General features: G+C 37.6%; 1 protein-coding gene across 3 annotated transcripts in view; it reads right to left on the bottom strand.

The window, feature by feature from the left end:
- enox1 (ecto-NOX disulfide-thiol exchanger 1) overlaps window positions 1-21093 on the bottom strand; it is a 111607-nt gene that overhangs the window by 27413 nt on the left and 63101 nt on the right. For all 3 annotated transcript variants that reach the window (XM_028435354.1, XM_028435352.1, XM_028435353.1), the window contains 5 exons: window positions 17677-17809; window positions 14917-15054; window positions 4412-4579; window positions 3699-3905; window positions 3390-3623 (listed from right to left, as the gene is read on the bottom strand). In XM_028435354.1, the coding sequence (XP_028291155.1) occupies window positions 3390-3623; window positions 3699-3905; window positions 4412-4579; window positions 14917-15054; window positions 17677-17686 (757 nt within the window). In that variant the 5' untranslated portion in view covers window positions 17687-17809. The remainder of the gene's footprint in view (window positions 1-3389; window positions 3624-3698; window positions 3906-4411; window positions 4580-14916; window positions 15055-17676; window positions 17810-21093) is intronic.

Below are 21093 nucleotides of genomic sequence, written 5' to 3'. Positions count from 1 at the left end.
TACATCGTACAGTTAATAATCAGGTTTTTGTATTGCCTCCATATCCTGACTTTGCAAAACTGAGGAATCTTCTCGTAATGAAGAGACAAAACGCTGAACAAAACTTGTCACATTGTCAGTTTGTCATAGAAAGTCATTGAATATGAATTTTGTGTTACTCTAGAAAAAAACATCTAGACGCAAAGCTTCTTCTTCAAGCGAAAATGAAACTGGGGACAATATTGAGAGAAATCTTAAATGGGACCTTCAACATTCAGTCGGGCTAAAAAAAAAAAACAAGCGAGCAGCCAGTGAAGACTAAAAGCCTCCTCTGGAGACAATCGCTCTTCACGGCTTCTTGAACTACTCCACGATCGCTGAACACAAAGGACATTTTTGATTTTTTTTTTTTACTTTTCAAGCAAAACCAGCAAGTGCATTAAGCCGCAGTCATAAAATAATGAAGAGTCTCCATGGCCCTCAATGGAGTGCATTCTCCTTCATTTGAATAATAGTTTAACCGTGCTATAGAGCCGCGGACAACGGCAGAACAGAGTGAATTAGAGAGTGTTTATCGAGCTCAATACCCACCGCAACACAACCTGTAAGAAGACACTTTGCCCCGCTGTGACAAAGCCTCGATTTATAAACAGCAGCAGATTACAGTCACATTACAGCGAGCACAATGAGGCGCTGCTGAACCACGACGACTAAGCGAATAATGGAAATGTATTTTCTCTGCTGTTTGAGATGAGGAACAGACACTACCAAAAAAAAAGAAGAAAAAAAAAGCTTTGCGACTGCAAATAGCTGAATTCATGCGTTCCCTCTGGTTTATTAAATGAAGCACTTAAGCATGTACAGGTGTGTAGCTGTGCCGTGTACACCTGTCCAACGTGTGTCAGTCGGTCTAAAGATGTGTTATATCAGTTAATACTGCCTTTACTTTATTTCTATAAAATGTAAGTATGTACATTTTATAAATAATTAATTATCATTATAAATTCAAAAATCACAAAGTGCTGTACAGGCAAAAATGAAACTAAAACAACAGCAGCGACGTCACAAAAGGATAATAAAACACAAGACAATTTAAAACAACAGTAGGAACATCATAAAAAATTAAAAGCAATTTCACCAAAAGCCTTTCTGAAAAGCGGGGTCTTCAGATGCCACAAATGCCTTCAGGAGGATTTTTTTTAAGCTATCAGAATACACTAAAACAAAGGTCTCCCACTGATTTTCAGGCAGGGGCCAAATATGGAGCCGTTTGAGCTCACGGGCCACAGATTTTAGGCTGCCCTGATTTGCATTCACACATATAAATGCAATTTCCATACAATACCCAAGCAATAAGTGACAGGATCTTTACTACATCTTTTGGCTAATTTTGTGGCATCATTTGTAAGAATTTGGTGGGTTTTTTGAGTTCTTCCCACAATGTGTGATTAAAAATGACTGTAGTATCTAATAAAAGCACATGAAAGTTGTAAGCCCCTGCAAATAACCTGGAATTTCAATAATTTTGTCAATTTGGAAAGAATGAGATATGAATTATGAATTATTTGGTAATAGGTCTTTTTTACTTTCTCCTGCGAGCCATATTTGATGCTGCCGAATTTGACCCCCGGGCCCCCGAGTTTAACACACGTGCACTAAAATCCCTTAGTACCAGTAAAACTGATAATGTCTCAGCTAGCAGACCCATTTTGACAGTTTCAGTAGATGCTAGTGTGCACCAGGAAAAAAGGCAATGACCACTAGGGCTGAGGCTGCGTTGAATTAGTCCCTCCTATCTCCTTTCCTATCCACTGTTCCTTCACCCCTGTGAGGTGTTTAAGTGGTGGCCATGATAAAGAGTGTCCGAAATCTCTTTAAGGAAAAGAGGCTCAATGCTTTCATTTTTACCTCCTTTAGCCTAGGAAACACTGAATAATCCTTTACCAAAGGAGACAAGATAATACTGACCCACAATTCCTTCCAACGACAACATTTAAAGGGACACGCACACCCGAGCACTGACAAGTAACGGATATCATGTAAGTTACCAATGCAATAATATGCCTTGAACAACTTTAAATAAATAATCTAAAACCCATATATTATCATATGTAAGACATATTATCAGATTATAATGTTTTATTCAACATAATTAATATTTCTGAAAAGAAGGTGAGTGTGAGCAACCATTCTCAATATGACGTTCTTATGGTTTCACTTTTGTTCCTCGTAGCCTAGTAGCTTCTTTTCCTTTGATTAACTTTCAAACCTTGTGATTTTTGAGATTATCTCAGCAGAAAGTGTTATAAATGGGCTTTTAGTCCATTTTTTGAAATGTGTAGTTTTTCCACCACGGCAGACATCGCTAATCTTCGCGGTTGTCAGATTAGTACGTCTCCTAGTTGAAGTGCGTCTGATTGTCAAAACAATTGTGATGGCCATTTCCTAACTCCTCTCCTAACACCTTTCCTTAACCCCGTGACGTCATTCACAGTCTTAAGGAACAGTGGATAAGAAAGGAGATAGGAGGGACTATTCAGATGCAGCCTGAGTCTGAGTCATCCATCCATCCATCCATCCATCCATCCATCCATCCATTCAAATTGAAATGCTCCACACATTTGTTTGTATAGCGCCGTAGTCACCAAAAATATCAATAATTAAGCAACTTTATAAATGATTAATTCTCCCATAGAAATCACAGCAGGTGATGAGTAAAACAGAAACAGAAGTGCATAGAGACGTACGTGCACACACACACACACACACACACACACACACACACACACACACACACACACACACACACACACACACACACACACACACACACACACACACACACACACACACACACACACACACACACACACACACACACACACACACACTACATGCACAATCAACATGTCAACAGCACGATAAATTCAACCTACTGGGCACATCTACAGTCAATTACTAAAACACAAGGCCAAAGTCCAATCTAGATCATATGAATAATTATGTACGATGTAAAAAACATTTATCATTGAATAAACACAACCTCAACATTCAGTTTCACATTTTGTTACCAAACGGTTTTCACATTATTTGACCAAAAATGTCATTTTTTTAATAAAACTTCATTAACTGTTAGAGCTAGCTTGTAAATACTGTTGACACCTAATAAATGTGGCTGTGTGTGAGTATGACACCTCTGAACAACAGACTTTTAACCGTTTTTAAACTGTTTAAATAACCCAGAGCACCTAATGAAACCCATGCACCCTGACAAATAGATTTAATGATGTATTATAATAAACAGGCACCTATTATATATTTTTGGTCTCTTTGTTTTTACATCAGAGTACGTGAACCAGATGTGTTAGTTTCCAGTGTACACTATGATAAAGGCTTCACAGCTGGCTCACCTTTCAGTCGTTCTGCTAACTGCCCCGCCTCGTGCTCGGAGTAATGTACGATAGGTGGAGGCGATGGCGGCCGCAAACGATCCTCGTGGATCTTACGCCGGTGTCTCTCCTCTCTGGCCAGTAAGCGCTGTTTACACTCCCATTCATAGAAGTCATCTCTCGCCTGAGCAAAGTCTACGTGGATCCTTCCAGAGTCTTTTTTATCTGTACTTGACCCGATACGCATCCGGTACCCTGTTAAACCACGAGAAGTCATCGTAAACTGTGTGTTACAACAAAATGAAATGAATTTGGTAACATAGGTCTCACCTGACAGGTAAAGGGCCTTGTCTATCATAAACTCTTCACTGAACCGAATGTGACAAAAGTTCTTCTTGCTCTTGCGAATGGCGTTGATTTCCCCACACTGCTCAAAAACCTCCCTGATGATTTCTTCCGTGGCGTTCTCTGGCAAACCGCCGACAAACACTGTCTTACAGCCCGGGGGGCGCTCTCGTGTCGATGGAGGGGGCAGGTCTGAGAGATGAGGACATCGTTAGTGTCATCACTCATGCAGATCTCACGACACATCATAGGAAGTCCTCTGTAATGTGGTTCAATATCAGGTTGGTGTGTTTATATTTTCTTACTTTTTTAATGTCAGCATTAAGAATATACCAAGTTTTTTTTTTTTTTTTCTTTTTAAACATACATATTATAATTCTTAGCTATTTAAAAAAACATAACAAAAAAACAAAAACAAACACACACTTTAACATAAGCAGCTTAGCAGAAGAAATAAAACCATTTCAAATCATGAGCAGCAGCTTCAGCAAATTCTTCAAAGTGCTCCTCTCCACAAAGATCAAAGCCCAAATAAACAGCTGACTGATGGTGTTTAGTGTGGTCTCTGGGGTCGGGGGTCTTAGAAGATTCAAGATTCAAAGTGTTTATTATCATGTGCACAGTAAATAAACATGTTTCCCTGCACAATGAAATTCTTATTTTGCTTACCACACTGGATGCCACAAAAAGATTCTTACTGGGGTTTTGGGGGAAAAGCGTGCAGCTCTTGCAGTGGATTATCTCCTTGATCACTGGCACATCTGGAGGAATGGGTGGAGGAGGGACCAGGCTTATGCCTGCCATCATTGGGTTGATGGGTGTGAGAATGCCCAGACCAGGTTCAAACCCCTGAATACACAAAGATTCTATAGGCAAGAAGAGAAACATTAGTTAGCACAGTTAGAGACCAAAATACTGCTTTACCTGAAACATAATGTATTAGTCATGTCAGTGTATCAGTCTCAGCTGCTTTAAAATAATCTAAAACTTTTAGAGCCATAAGTTATAAATGTATGTTTTTATGTATTTTTTTAAATTCAGGATCAAGATTAATCATTGTAAGCTAATCTTAAAAAAATATCATTATAGAAATTGTACAATGACTGTGTTTAAGTTTGGCTCAATCACTACTTATTGTATGTTAATTACATACTTGTGGTATTTGATCCTCTGACATTTAACCCCACTATAATAATAATAATAATAATAATAATAATAATAATAATAATAAGTTTATCTTTTCCATTACTTTCTTTTTACAAACAAACAAACAATAAACAAGTAAATATTCTGGTTTATTTTTTCATTAAATTTTTGTTACAAACGACCATAAATGATAAAAAACTAAATATTGTGCTTGATTTTTTTTCCCATTACTTTTGTTACAAATAAACATAATCGATAAAAGAGTAAACATTCTGGTTTATTTTTTCCATTACTTTTTGTTTCGAACGAATGTAAATGATAAAAAAAATGTATATGCACTGTATATGTTTGTACAGTGTTCTTACATAATGAAAAAACACATTTAAATGTTAAAATGTTATTTTGTGAAGGAGGGGTTTAGGCATCTATAAGTTCCTTGAACTTCTGCCTACTCCTTTTGAGCACTTCCTCCTTTGAATACGTGTTTTGTATTGTACATAAATAGTGTTTTTTTTATGCTGCTCAAATAAATTAACAAACAAACAAATAATAATAATAATAATAATAATAATAATAATAATAATAATAATAATAATAATAACAGGAACATTACAAAACTATTTTCAGTCAAATTTTATAAATTCATCAACAGATGACAATTCATTATAGATTTTCCCTTAATGAACCACATTTTAAATCTAAATCAAAAACATACTTTCACTTTTTTCAAAAAAAAAAAAGGTTAAAAATGTGCTTAATTTTGACATTAATTTTACCTTCAGTATTACTATTAATATGGTCTTTCAGTGCTTGTTAATGGACCGTCTCACAAATGCAATTTGCTCTGTGATATACAGGTCGTTTGTGATTAACAGCAAATCTCTCCAATTGACTCTGAATGAAGACAGTCGCAAAATAAGGGAAAAGTTTAGAAAAGAAAAGAAGAGTGTCCAAGGATTTTAATGCTATAAACATAACAGTTGTAAGTGTCGGTTTAGGACTCAGCAGAAATCCTTTTGTTATGTTGAATTTGTGCATATTTCTGTGTTGTGTTAAAGTAGAGTAACGTTGTTCGGCTTTGCGGTTGTGTAAATGTATTCTAAGCATGTTTTTAAGCTGACAAGAGTGTGTTTCTCATGAGTTATATGTGGTCAAACTTACTGCTTAACAGGCTAGAATCTGTGTGTGTGTGTGTGTGTGTATGAGGAGTCTTTACAGTCTGTTAATGTTTATAACAAATGTTTCTTAAACACTATGAGGAACTTTTGTGTCCAGACAATATTATTCAACTATAGTATTATTTAATTTTTACTTTGGAAACATTTTATTTACAGTTAAAAAGCAGCGAGCGAGCTTTGTTGAGTAGAATTTATCACTTTACACAATCATGATCCGTGTACCCTTCGTTCTTTGGTTATTTCGTTTCAAAACCAAATTAAAAAATAGAAGAAATGGATTGTTTTTTGTGTTTTATTCATTTACAACCAGAAACAGCAAAACGGAAAAACCAAAAACCAAAGAAGCAGCGTTTTTCTGTTTTAAAATTAAATCTGGAAACAAAAATGACAAAAAATAATAATAATAATTCAATTAAATCTGGTTCTGTTTGTGAGATATTTGGATATTTACAGGGAAACTAGGACAAGAGCTTCATGTTTTAATCTCACCACATAGAACGACCGACAGACAGACTTTTACTCTGCTGCGTTTGATAAAAAATCATCTTATATCATGATGTCTACCTCACACTGATGGCAGAGGCATAATTTATGTGTCCATGACGTTTTGTTAAAGAGTTATTGATGCTGGAAATCCAAATTTGTGAATATCTGCTAACGTTACCAAACAGTGTTACGGTCCAAATAGTATCCAGATAATCTGCTGACTGGGCGGACTTTTGCTCCCGGTCTGGACATAAAAAGAAGCAACGCATAAGTCACATTACTGGTGAATTGAAACGTTATTAATACATTAATAAATCAAAACCAAAAAATGGATGTTTACATAAAACATGCTCATGATATGTGGAACCAGAGGTGGTGTAATGAATCTACTGGTGCTCCTCGTTTCTTGTGAGCAACTTTCATGTGTGTTGACGGCTGCTGTTAGCGGTATTTATAACGTGCAAAATAAACATTTTTACTGCCCTCAAAAAAGCTGTAATTGGTTGTTGCAAAAGTGTCAAATGGTGGAAGTTCTAACATCTATTGTTCCTCAAAGTTGTTGATAGTCGGTCACCAGTTTATTTGGATACTGTTTGGAGTGTAACACCGCAAAACAAAACATAAACGTGAGCAGCTTCTTACGAGCTAAAACATCCACACACTGAATGAAAAGATGAGCAGGACCAGAAAACTGCTGAAATAAATCCTTAATAATCCTATTGTGTGAGGAGACCTGGTCCAGGACCTGGGGAGAGAAACCAGGTGCAGCGGACTTTAGTTCTCGCTCTAATTTCACTGTAATTTATCAAAAATATTACACAAACAACAAGTTTAAAAAAACAAAAAAAAAACTGAAAAACGCTGCTTTTCTAGTTTTTCTGTATTTTTGTTTTGGTTTTAAAATGGAAAAACTAAAGAACAAAGGGTACACGGATTAATCATGCAGCTTGTTTTCTGACTTCAATCATAAAGTTTTAAACACGATCCATCTTGTTGTCCCTTTTAATAAATGACGTAATATCGTCTGTACTGCTTCAGTAATTTTGGGGTCATCATTGTTGAAATGATCACTCACATTTGACACTACACAGATTTAATGGAAATTATGAATGACATGAAGCAGACGTTTGAGCATGTATGAGTTTGAGCGACAATTCGACCTTCCACTTAAGATTTCAGTTTTTAAAAAAGTGTTCACGAAGCTGCTCTCCTCTCTCTCTTTCTCTAGCTTTTATACAAACAACATACAGTAAGTGCAGAGTCACAGAGATGAAGGACAAGAAAAACATTATTCATCTGATGAAGAAAAACATCTTTGTCATTGGTCAAAGAGGAAATGTGGAGGACAGATGCTCAGCGAGGCGAGAGAAGAAGAAAAGGTCTCGTGTGTAGGCTAGAGAGAAAGTGAGGAGGGAATGGGAAGATAAGCAGAGGAGACGCGGCGACAGCAGCGATGCTTCATCTGTCTGCATGAAAATAGAGTGGGCAGGGTGGAGGAGGCCAGTGCAGCATCGCATGTTCTCATCTTCAACACTGCGACAACAAGGAAGTGGGAGGAACCAAACATGAGCAAAAAAAAAAAAACACAAAAAATCAACCAAAACACTGCAGCCCACACAACCACCAAGGATAGAGTAATTCAAACAACAAGCAAGCAAAATAGTCTCACAAGGGTAAAAAAGGTCAAAAATGTCTTCCTGACACAAAAAGGACAATGCACTGATTTACAGTGTTCGTAAACAGGAGAGTCACAGGCCTCAAACACGCAGCAGCGTGCAGGAAGTTGAATCTGATTCTGTTTCTGTGTGTGTGATCTCTTTTTTGGGATTATATATATAAGGTATGGTGATTCATACATAAAGTATAAGACTATGAGCTGACTTGTTTTTACCATTGACAGATAATTGTGAAGGTTAAAAAAATGACTATTTTTTTCAAGAAATATTATGGAAAAAAACACAAAATAAGGCTGAAGATATAACTACTTTCTATAAAAATAGAATGGAATAGCGCTCCATCCTACCTGGAAGATTTGTGTAACAACATTCAAAATGACGATGCTGCCATAGCTGCACATATAATATCGATTTATGTTATTAAAAATGCTTGTTTGGTCTAGATTTTGGTTTCTGCAATATGCATTCAATATGAACACTAAAGCACCAGTTAAGCCCATTATGTGCCCCACACTGTTCACCAGGTATTTGGAGCCTTTAGAGCGAAAAAAAAAAAAACCATCCTTGAAGCTTCAGCTTCTATAAATCTGTGCCCCTGCAGCCAGAATGCAAGCGGAGATTCCTCAGGTCTTAGGAAAACTCATTAAAGCGTGGTCTACGATAACCTCGACAGGTAAATTACACATCTCCCAGCTACACATTCATCATAATCACACAAGACTGCTTTTGCTTAAAGCTTTTCTCCCAGAGCCAAAACGTGTGGAGCCAGGTTCATTTCTCTGGCTGCGAGCAGCGAGGCTTCTGCCAAGGACAGACACGGAGGGAGAAATATGGAAAGGAAAAACAAAACATGAAGCAGGTTGAATAGAAAGCAGAGCCAAAAAGTGGAACAAGGATGTGATAGAAGAAAAGAAGCATTTTTTTTCATTTATTTCTTTTTTTTAACTATTATAGCTTTTGTATCTTTTAACCGACTTTTATTTCAAAATACCAAATTCATCTAAGACACACAAGCTGAATCCACTTTGCAATGAAGTGTCTGACAGGTTTAAACCAATCCTTTTTCAACTCTAAACACTGGAAACAGCCTTTTTATACACAGATCATATCACTTACCTTTTAAAACTGTTCTGTTTGCTTTAACTGACTTAAACGTAAGCACTGAGAAAACAGAACAAACTGATGCCAAGAAAGACACTTTATAAACTTTAAACAAATTGGTTTATGTCCATATCAATGTAAAATGAATCTGTTCCTGGCCCCAAAACAAGGCTTCTCCTCAAGGTTTTAGGACTTAAAATATAAAATATTTGTGATTTGTTGGGAATTACCCAATACTGCAAATTTGAAAATAAATTATTAAAACAAATTAATAAAAAGATGCTACGGAGCCCAAATTTAATAATTTCTTTAACAAACTCACTAAAAAACGATAATAATACAAAGTGTCCATCCGTACGGTTGCCATACGGACAACCCCCGGTGCTATTGGTACGTTTACCAAAGTACACGTACGTAGCGTCTTAGGGTTAGGTTATAACCTTATATCACAACAATTTTTAGGGTTAGGGTTAGGTTTACGATTAGGTTTAGTTTTAGTCAATGACCTAAACTGGCCAATGAGGAGCGCTGCGTACGGATAGAATGTCGGTATATTGATACAGTAACCGTACGGATAGCCACTTCCATAATAATATTATAAGATACATTGCATTGTGGGATGTGGGGTCCCGTAGATGGATACAGTGTTTTTCCTTCATCCTTACCATTTCTTTGCCATAAACTCTGCCAAAGTGACTTCCCAACACATTTTTGGTGTTTTCACAGAATACAAATTGTGGCAAAACAATGGCGACTGTTGATTTTGGGGCTTGTTAATAAAAAGATGCTACGAAGCCCAGATTTTTTTACACATTTTTTTACTAACTCACTAAAAAAAAAAAACAATAATAATATTTAAAGATGCAAGACATTGTAAGTATGGGGAAAATGGGAACTCTCTTGATTTTTTTTTTTTATTCTCATGATTTTTACATCAGGTTTGCCATAAAAACAATGACATGTTTAGTCCTAAATCTTTTTCAAATTAATTTCACGCATTTCATATTTTATTCAGGATAACCGTGATACACAAGTTTGGCTGAATATTGAGCTAGTATATGAGGAATAATCAAAATCATTCACCTAATGAGAGGTTACAAAACCCAACTCTTTACCTAAGAGTTCACAAGTTCACAAACAAGCTTATATTGATGCAAATGTTTTAGAAAAAAAAAAAATATGACAATAAAGAAGTGTTGAGAAACCCTAAATATTTCATGTAATTGTTTCCAAATGTTGAAATTTAAAGGGAGTAGTTCTGCAGCTGCTGCTAAAGGTGGAGTCCAAACATAATTATTGTATGACTGTTAAAGTATCATATCATTGTTATGCCCCAAACACAATAACACACACACACACACCCACACACAAATGCAACAAAAAACACATATAGGCCTATACACATGTACGCGTATGCACTCAGTATTTGAGAACATCTGTAAAAGCAAACTTTGTTAAAGGTCGTCTGAGGTGAAACGATGTTAATGTGTGGCTGCACTCAGAGCTCAGTGCAGTTTTATGGTGTGGAAAAAAACAAATGAGAATGTTGTCTTTGGAACACAGCCACGATGAACGTACAGCGGAGAGGGTCACAAGGTTTGGGCGGCTATGGAGGTTATTAGGGCGTGTGGGTTAGAAATGAAGAGGGAGAAACTCAAGTATTTATTCCATCCAGATGCTGTTGGTATGATGAGGGTTTTTCCAGCCTTGCACTATCAAATTAAGTGTCCTAGTATAAAATGTCTGGAGGAATCTATTGCTGCATCTCAAAACTCAAAGAGAAAACTCAGAACAGGACAAAAACCATGTTACAATAGAGTTTTATAAGAAACATCAGTTTAAGGATCCGAATCTTTTTGCTTGAGACAAAACAAAACAAAAAAAAAACTCCTTCATATCCGTCCTCACCCATTCAAAGAGTCACTAGATCATGAAGGTAGTGCTAGGCGATATGGCCTTTCTTTATGATCTCACTATATCACAATATACGATATATATCTCGATATTTTGCCCTTGCCTTGAGATGATGCTTTGATGCATACATTTGAACCAGAATAGCAATACTTATTATATATTAATGTTTTCGCTGTGATTAATTGGGGTTTCCCCTAACTATTATTTAGCGGCAAACCCTTAAAATAAGGTAAGTCAGTTTAAGCCACATGCCAAATCTCACACAGGGACCTTTATTAACAGAGGTGTAGAGATGATGTGCATTTGTGCACATTTTTAAAAAAAACTTTAGCTGAACAAAGTGCTGTACAGTTTTTTTTTAATTATTATAACTATCAATTATTTATTTATTATTACTGACTATTGTGAATTTATGAGATACAGAATATAAAAACAGTTGCTACTACTAACACGCACGCACTCGCACACACAAACACACATGCGCGCTGTAATAGTGGCCTTCTGAGGACCGTCCCTTTAAGGGAGACATGGTAACGTAAGGTCAGAGTTCAGTCAGACCTGCCTTCTTCCTGATTTGTACTGAGCGCATGGAGCTTGATGTTACTTTTCTGCTACCGTCCCGTCTGAAACGACATATAAGCAGTGTTTGAGCTTCCCTTGCATACAATAAACGTGTAGTGTGACGGTAACGAGTTGTTTTGAGTCCTGTTTATAACGTTATCGACCCGCGAAGACCTCCGGATCTCTACAGTGTGCACACACACTCATTCACACACAGTGACACACTGAAGCCAAACCATTTCCAAATTATTTAACCATTATTCTTTTTTATTCCTAACCAACTCTTCGTTGTCAGACTCTTTCTCTAATGTTGTCGCTGCTGAGGTGAGTGAGTGGAGGAGGGGGGTGTTAAGGGGCGGGGTCACAGCGGCTCTATGTAAAAAACTTTGAATGTTACATGAGATAGATAATTATTACGATAAAGTCCTACCCTATATCTCTTAAATAAATATATCGATATTTATTCAAAACCTGATAGATCGCCCAGCCCTACATCAAAGTTAGAGTTATGGAGAGATGATGGCCAGCATCATTTATAGTGACAGCAGTGCCATCAGTACTCAATGGAAATATATAAATATATATAAAAACACACAATCCAAGTCAGAAAGGTGCATTAAAATTGTGAGAAAACATACGCAACCCTAAAAGTGATATAGTTCATTAGATTTACAATATAAAAAAAAAAAATGGTAAAGGTTAAAATTGCCCCTCTCTTAATGACATTGCCCTAGTAAATCCCATTCTCAAAAAGCCTAATCTTGATCCAGGTCAGCCTATAAACTACCGGCCCATATCTAAGCTTCCCTTCATGTCAAAAATGATGGAAAAATTGGTAGCCAAGCAGCTAACATCAATCATGGAAGATAATGATCTTTATGATAAATATCAATCTGGTTTTAGGTCGATCCACTCCACTGAAACTGCCCTTGTGAAGGTCTCCAGTGACGTGATGATGGCTGCTGATTCTGGTCGCTATACAGTTTTAACTTTATTGGATTTAACATCTGCTTTCGACACCGTAGATCACAACACACTGATCCATCGTCTCAAATCAGAAATGGGGTTTTCCGGTGCTGTACTACAGTGGTTTGCCTCGTATATAAATGGTAGAACTTTTAATGTGGCTTTTAATGATGTAATGTCCAATGTGTCCGCCCTGTCATGTGGAGTACCCCAGGGCTCTGTTCTGGGGCCTGTTTTGTTTTTATTGTACCTGATGCCTCTTGGTCGGTTGATCCGTGGTTTTAAAAATGTTTCTTATCATTTTTATGCTGATGATATCCAGTTATACTGCTCTTTTAATGACTCAGAGTTTCACTTTTTACCTGAGTTCTTGGACTGTATCTCATGCATCAAAAACTGGTTTTCATCAAACTACCTCCAGATAAACCCCAACAAAACAGAAACTCTGATCATCGCCCCTGATAAAAAGATCCCACTTATTAAGAACTCTCTCGGTGATTTGGGTTCATCAGTGAAATCCAGCATCAGAAATCTTGGGGTTGTGTTTAACCAATCGATGTCTTTGGAGGGCCACTGTCGTCAACTGACTAAAAACTGTTTTTACCATCTGAGAAATATCTCAAAAGTGAGGCATCTACTGTCCAAACCTGATCTGGAACTGGTCATCCATGCTTTTATTTCGTCCCGCATTGACTACTGTAACTCAGTTTTTACCTGTTTTAATAAGTCGACCCTGTGTAAACTCCAAATGGTTCAAAATGCTGCTGCCAGACTTTTGAACGGTACGTCCAGAACATCACACATTACCCCGATACTTTCCTCCCTGCACTGGCTCCCTGTCAATTTCCGGATTGAATATAAAATACTGGTTCTAACATTCCGGGCTTTGCATGGCCAGGCTCCTCTATACATTTCAGACATGTTGTGTCCCAACACTTCAGGACGCAGCCTTCGATCCTCAGGTCAGGGTCTACTAAGGTTCCCAAAAACCAAATTTAAAACCAGAGGAGACCTGGCGTTCCAGGCTGCAGCCCCCAGACTCTGGAATGGTCTGCCCCAGTCTCTCCGGGAGATGAACTGCGTGGACTCTTTTAAAAAACATTTGAAGACTTCGCTTTTCAAAAAAGCTTTTAGTTAACAAGATTTTATTTTTAATTTTTACTGCCCTTTTATGATGCTACACATGTGATGTAAATGTATGTTTATTGTTTCTGTGTACAGCACTTTGTGATTTTATCTGCGAAAAGCGCTTTATAAATAAATACTTACTTACTTACATTGTCAGAAAGGTCTCACACAAACCATTGTGGGATATGGAGTCCCTTAGACGGATGCATAGAAGTGTTTTTACTTGATTCTTACCATGATTTCTTGTGGTCTTTGCCATAAACTCTACCAAAGTGATTTCCCAACTCATTTTTGGTGTTTTCATGGACTGCAAATTGCGGCAAAACAATGGCAACTGTTCATTTAGGGGTTTACAAAGAAAGATTCCAATCTAATGTCTAAGTCTTGCAGAGTGAGGTGATATCAGGGAGAAAACTGAGAACAAACAAGAGCAAAAACCGAGTATTTGCAGTAGAGATCAAAACAAACCTTTGAGCAGAAACTTCAACTTTTAACTTTTTTTTCAAGAAAATTATGTTTGAAATATCAATCAATAAGGCCTGCACTATTCAATTCAATTTAAATCACTGTATTTGTCATTAATGGGACAATTGAAAAAGTCTATCGTCTCCAGCAGCTTTAACCTTGGAGAAAAAGTGCAGGTAAATTTACCAATGCCATTGGGCAACTATACATGCTATTGCTCCTTAGATTTAAATGTGTGTCCAAAAAATATATATTTTTATTACGTAACATGTCAAACTTTGTAATAAATGCACTGAAGTGGGATTGTTGCTAGGAAGAGGAAAATAAAGAGAAAAGACTAATTTATCAGGCTAAGCAGCTTAATGTAACAACAGCCGGGTGTCAATCACCAGTGTAAGGCTAAAGACGTTTCATGTTTACACAGTTTAATTGTTCCTCACATTTAGAGAAAACACACAACACAGAACCCACTATTGAAGTAACATAAAGGAGAAAAAGCAGGAAATGATTTGCAGATGAAATCATTACCCAGCAGACATCAGTGTGTGAAACACGCTCTGCACAGCTCAGATAAGAGCGTACCTGAAACGAGCTGCTGCCCGTTGATGCTCACAGGCATGATGCCCAGGTTGTTCATGGCTGGGGCCCAAGTCCCCTGATCAGCCACAGGGAGACTGAGGTGGCTCTGCTCTGCACTGAGGCAACCTACACCATCCGCTGCTGCAAACACACACCAATCACAGAGAAAGCTTCTGTTTCACAGAGAAGTCTCTTGGAAGCCTCTCAAAGGCTTTAATGTTAAAGGGATCCTCCACTCTTTGAACAAATGTGGCCTAAAACCTTTGAAATGTCCTTATTAGAAGAACTATGCCTAACAAAACGCATTATTTTTGCACCATATTCATTTCATCAACTTTTAAAACTGGGACTACTTTATCCTCTGTGCCACCATGTTGAAATGACGTCATCAAAAAAAATTTGATGTAAACCTCTTGTTTACTGAGAGAAGAACAATTAAAACCGTGACCCAAAAAAATCTGTGGCCACAGGGGGCGACAGTTCTCATTCTGCTGTTTCATGGACGCCATTAAGGAGAGAAGAAGAGCTCTGTGTGCATGGAAGTACAGGCAACCAGGGCCGTTTCTTAATTCTAAGTATACATACTCCGTACTTGTGAACTCCTGGGTACGGACTAGATAATCCCGATAATTTCTGGTATTAATCATGATAACGATAAAAATCACGCTAAATAAAAACTATAAATAAAAAATCATAATAAAAAATCATAACTTAGTGTAAACAGGTTTTTTACAAACACAAATAAATGTGAATACATCAACATTAGACACATTTAAAAAGGCTATAATAGCTGCTGACTCAAACAGTTCATGAGCTGATATTTTATGGAATATATTAGTGTATGTGGGTCACTATTAGTGTTATTATATGTAATTCATTTATTTCCTCATTTGAAATCAAATTATTTTCTTAAAAAAAAGCAAAAATAACTCCATTAGTGTTTTTACTGTTGTTTCATTTATCTGATAATGAGTTACATAAAGTTATGGTTGATAAATATTTCTCTGATTTCCTGTAATTGAACCAGATCAAGCTGATGATTTAATCATTCAGTATATTTAGGTGTAATAATCTCAATAGTTACATTAATCTAATGGGACCAGCTTTGTCTGTGAACACGTGAAATATAATTAAAAAATATTGCGTTTCACAAATTGGGATGGATTAATAGTGACATTAGTATTTATACTAACATTTATTTCACACAACGTGTGACATGTTAGTTTTTATCCTTCCATACAAGTGTTAAATCTGACCATAAACAGTAAGACATGTTCTTTTTATTTGCTCTGTTCCGTATGTGGAGTGGTTAGCATTAGCTCTTAGCCCAGTCTGTGTGTCGGTGGGTTAGCTTAGCATAGTTAGCTTTAGTTGAGTTTCCAGTTCATAATCGTTGTTACAGGTTCATCTCTGTCCCCGTGTTTGTGGAACTTTGGGTAGACATGACGGAGGAACTTGAATGGGTTTCCTTTGTTGGATGGTTGTCTGGTTTTAACCAAGTAGCGGTCCATGATGTATCGCAGCATAGCAGCTTCACGTAGCTGAGACACACAGACGGCGGTGTGTGAAGGGGGCGGTGGCGGTGCACGTCAGAGCGGCCGTAAACAACGTTCCGCTCCAGAGAATAATAAGTTGACAACAAAAAGGGGCAGTTTTGGCTCGTGGAACACGTTTTTATTTGGTCATTTTTAGCTAAATTGAGGGACAATTTCCGACATGGGAATTTATCGTTTATATCGTGGGATGACAAATTCTTACCGGCGAGAATGTTTTTGACGATAAATCATAAACGATAAAATATCGCACATTCCTAGTACGGACTCGTGGGAGCAAAATTGGAAAACGGACTTGCGGAGTGCGCAAGCGCGGAATTCGCATACTCGTCGTTTTGGGACAAAGCAAACTCCCTGACATTGTTGTGTGCAACAGTGTGGAGTATGTGCGCTCCACTGTAAACATCAAAGAAAATAATATGTATCATTGAGTAGATGTCATTGTTGTAAATATAAAAAAAAAAAAAAAGAACAAACATTTAAATACAATAAACGTGTGTGTGTGTGTGATTTGTTTAATATATTGACAGTCCCTATAAATAGGTAATCTGGTCATGGCTAAAGGCCAAAAACACCTGTTACAAAAATCCTAAGAAGCAACCAGGCAATAGGCGATACAGGCAGTTTGTCCAAACAAATATAAAGAATAATTTACAATGGATCAGACATGTATGACTGTTGTGGCTGCCCTTTACCACATAGATAATAATAATAAATAAAGGGAAAAGGAAAAACATATTTACAAAATAGTAAAATAAAGAAGAAGAATAGTTGGCTATTAATAGTAGAAGGATTAAGTAGATAAACACATCTACTAATTCAATGATTAAAGATAATAATTGAAAACTAATAATAATGAGAGAGGAATAAAAGGAAAAAAACAAACTTTCAAAATGGTAAAAATAATAAAGGAATCATGTGCGTGTTCAAAGTGCATGCTGGGAAATATAGCTGGCGGATTACGCACAAGTCTCCTCTGAACTCAATGGGCTAATCACGTCACCATTGACTTCATTTCAACATGGCGGCGTACAGGGTAAAGTAGTCCCAGTTTTAAAAGTTAATAAAACTAATATGGTGCAAAATAATGCGTTTTCTTAGGCATAGATCTTCTAATAAGGACATTTAAAAGGTTTTAGGCCACATTTGTAAAAACAGTGGAGGATCCCTTTAAGGCAGTAGAGTCATTCTGATATTTTTGTATACATACCACTGGCCATAGTAGGTCTTCTTTATCTTCTCTGTGCAGTCACGTCATCAAATCATCTCTGGTTGACAGAGGGAGTTACAGATAGATGGACGGATAAAAAGATGTACTCAATTGTTCAGTCCATGTGCTTCGCCTAAGGAAAGACAAAAAAGAAGAAATAAAAACATCACATTCGTAAGAAATATAAAAAGTTTGAGATTAATAATCATTCAATCGTGGGCAACAGGAGCCATGGGACCGATAAATATCCAACACCAAAGATATCACAGATAATCTTCCTCACAAAGATGATTTATTTAAAGTGTAAGTACATCCCCAGGTTTTTGCTCACCTGCCGCTAGGGGTAAATTTAAAAAAAAAAAATGGCTTGATTATGGGCATTGCACCTTGAATAGTTAAGGCAAAGCAGCCCCACCCCCTACACAGTTCCGCATGGAGCTGTCAATCAACGTTCATTGAGGGCTGTGAGAGGAGGAAACCTGTCCCTCCTCCCATCTGATGATGAGTTTAGTTGTCATTGCACATTTCCACAAGGGCTTATTTAGATGAGAAATGGGATAACAACGTAAGGAGAGGTGAGGGGAAAAGGCAGGTTTTGTACTGAATTCTCTATTGGAGAGTAAAAAACCTCTCAACATACATGCATTAAGCAAAACACAGTCAAATAAAACAGTGTCACGATAACCATATAGCACATGGGCAGGTGGGGGTGGGCCCGGCGGTGGGGTGTAGGGGAGGGGGGCTGGACGAAGAGGGGAAGAGGATATCCAGCTGCTGGGGGGCACTGGCATGCAGCCTCTTGGCGCTTCTCCACACTTCCCTGAGCTGGAGGGGAGGGGGGTCGAGTTGAATGCGATGAAGGCGTAGACAAAATAAAACCTTTGCTCTCTTCCTTAAAACAGTCAGATGTTTTGTGGCCTTGATAGGCCTAGTTCAGAAGACGAGAGTTCAGGTGGCAAATGGGGAGATGACGCTGGGGAGGAGTAGGGACGAAGCGTCAGATCTGTAAACATCCATGGTGAGATTGAGACACAACCTTGGCAGCATGTGGGGGGAGGCCAAAGCGTGATAACAATTTGTTTTCATTTCAGGCTAGCACTCTTTCAGTAGCCTTTGAGTCTCTGGCCTCAGTAATAATCCAACAATGTGGCATCAAACAGCAATTGGCCGAACATACATCCTCTCCATCCTCTCCAAGATCGATTTGATTCCACGGCGACGTTCCAAAGTAGTCTCTTGCTTACTTTTGAGTTAGTTCATCGCGATAGTCTGGGAGTTCAGTGCCAATGATGTAACTGATCCAAAAAAACATCACTGATCTAATCCCAGCCAATAGTGAAATTCAATTGCAATAGCTTGCATTCAGTTCAACCCATAGAAGCCATTCACTCTAACTTTTTGCAACTAAAAACGCTTAATTTAAATACTTTGACTAAAATGTGAAGAGTGGGACTAAGATCAATAAACTACACACCAATCATATATGTATTCAGCCAAAAAAAAAAAAGTGCTGTTAGGCTGTACTACACTTTAAATATAATTATGTGTCATAGTTTTTGACAACTATACAAAATAAGCTAAGACTTAAAGGGGACATATCATGCTAAATCCACTTTTTTAGCCCTTAAATGCATTTTGTTGTATATTTAGAGTGCTTAGAAGTACAGAAAAAATCAAATAAGTCTCTTCAGGTGCTCCGTAGATATCTTTATATTCTGTTTTGCTCATATTTTTCAATCTGTTTCGATTTTTCTATTCTCTATTACGTTTTTTGATCTATTACATCACAGTATTTGCAGCGGAACTGCCAAATTAGGACATCAACTCCAGGTCCAACACTTCGAGCAATCCGCCATTTTTATTTCTCGCTTTTATTTTGTAGTCCAAGCTCAAGGATGCCGAAGTTAAGAGAGGAGAAATCAAAATGTTGGGTTGTTGGATGTAGTAACCCACACGCTTCATTACAACGTCTCCCAGCATCAGAACCTTTTCAAAGTGCCTGGTTGAGTTTTATTTTTTATGGAAATGTACCCACATCTGTGGGTAAGGTCATTTTTGTGTGCGCGAAGCACTTCAAGGATGACTGCTTCTGCAACCTCCGCCAGTATAAAGAAGGATTTGCCAAAGACTTTGTCTGATTGAGGGTTCAATTCCTTCTATCTTTGGAGACGACGAACAGAGCACTTCGGTAAGCTGTAAATAACGCTATAAAGTGTGATAAGACGTCAATGTCATTGTTTTGTTAGCATAAGCAGTTGCACCGTCTTCAGACTTCATATGTTAGCGCTGTGTGCTCGTTTTAGATCCTTGATGATATGGCCTACGTGATTTAATTTAAGTCAAAAGTTTTCATTAGTCATTTCATTTTGCCGTTTTTGTCTCCAAAAAGACTGTATTAAAATGCATTTCGTGACGTTAGCTTGGCACTAGCGTTAGCTCGGCGCTTGTGTTAGCTCACTTGTTAGGGTTCTGCAGGTTCATCATCTTCATTTTCATCTCGCTCCGCTGGGTCCGACTCTGGCTGGAACATGTAAGGCTGGATGGACAAGTATTCCGTTGTTGACATTTTGTAAATAACCTCTGAATATAAAGTTTATGCGCTGCTACATAGCCGTATCTCTTCTATCAAACTACAAAAATGGCCGAGCAGGGTGGAGTTGAACCGAGTGTCACCTGAAGAGGGGGCGGGGTATGGAGTGTCTCATTTGCATTTAAAGAGACCGCACCAAAACGAGTTGCTCTCAGAAGCACATCAGAAAAGGGGTAGAAAAGGGGCCTGTGGAGCTATAATAATGAGGAATTCAGACCCAAGCATTGCAGTTCCGCTTTATATAGACAACAACTGTATGATTTATATGTAAAAAAGAAGGATTTAAAACCATGATATGTCCCCTTTAAACGCATGACATTTTCAAGGCAAGAATAAATCGAAGGTGATTTCATCCAATTAGTGGCTAATTTTAGGAAATGGAAAAATAACTGTGAAAGTGCGAGACATGATGCTAAATGGGCCAATTAGCATTAGCAGGTTTACATACACTTTGGCTTGATGGATATTAGAATACTAAGTTGGGAGGAATCCATTATGGTTCATAATGTTTTTGAAATTAAATGAATAGCTTCCATCATTACGTATATTGCCCATTTGTATCTGAACATCATATGAGGTGAAAATAGCAAAAAACCCTGATGTTGAAAAAGATGATAGAAAATGTTGATCGTTCAACAGAGAAACACAGTGAAACACACACTTTACTGCTTTCAGAGGCAGTTTTAAAAACATGCCAAACTGAGGGATCAACTCTACTTACAACAGCACAAAACTAAAGAGTTCAACCCTTTTTGTGTGTGTTTCTACTCAGGCATGTCCCTCATTACCAGTTTTCCCAGCCTGAATATGAGTCGAGCTGTCGGAGG

This window comes from Gouania willdenowi, chromosome 21, assembly GCF_900634775.1.
Source record: "Gouania willdenowi chromosome 21, fGouWil2.1, whole genome shotgun sequence".
NCBI lineage: Eukaryota > Metazoa > Chordata > Actinopteri > Blenniiformes > Gobiesocidae > Gouania > Gouania willdenowi.
The sequence above is the reverse complement of the archived record's forward strand: the minus strand, read 5'-3'. Positions and strand labels throughout refer to the sequence as shown.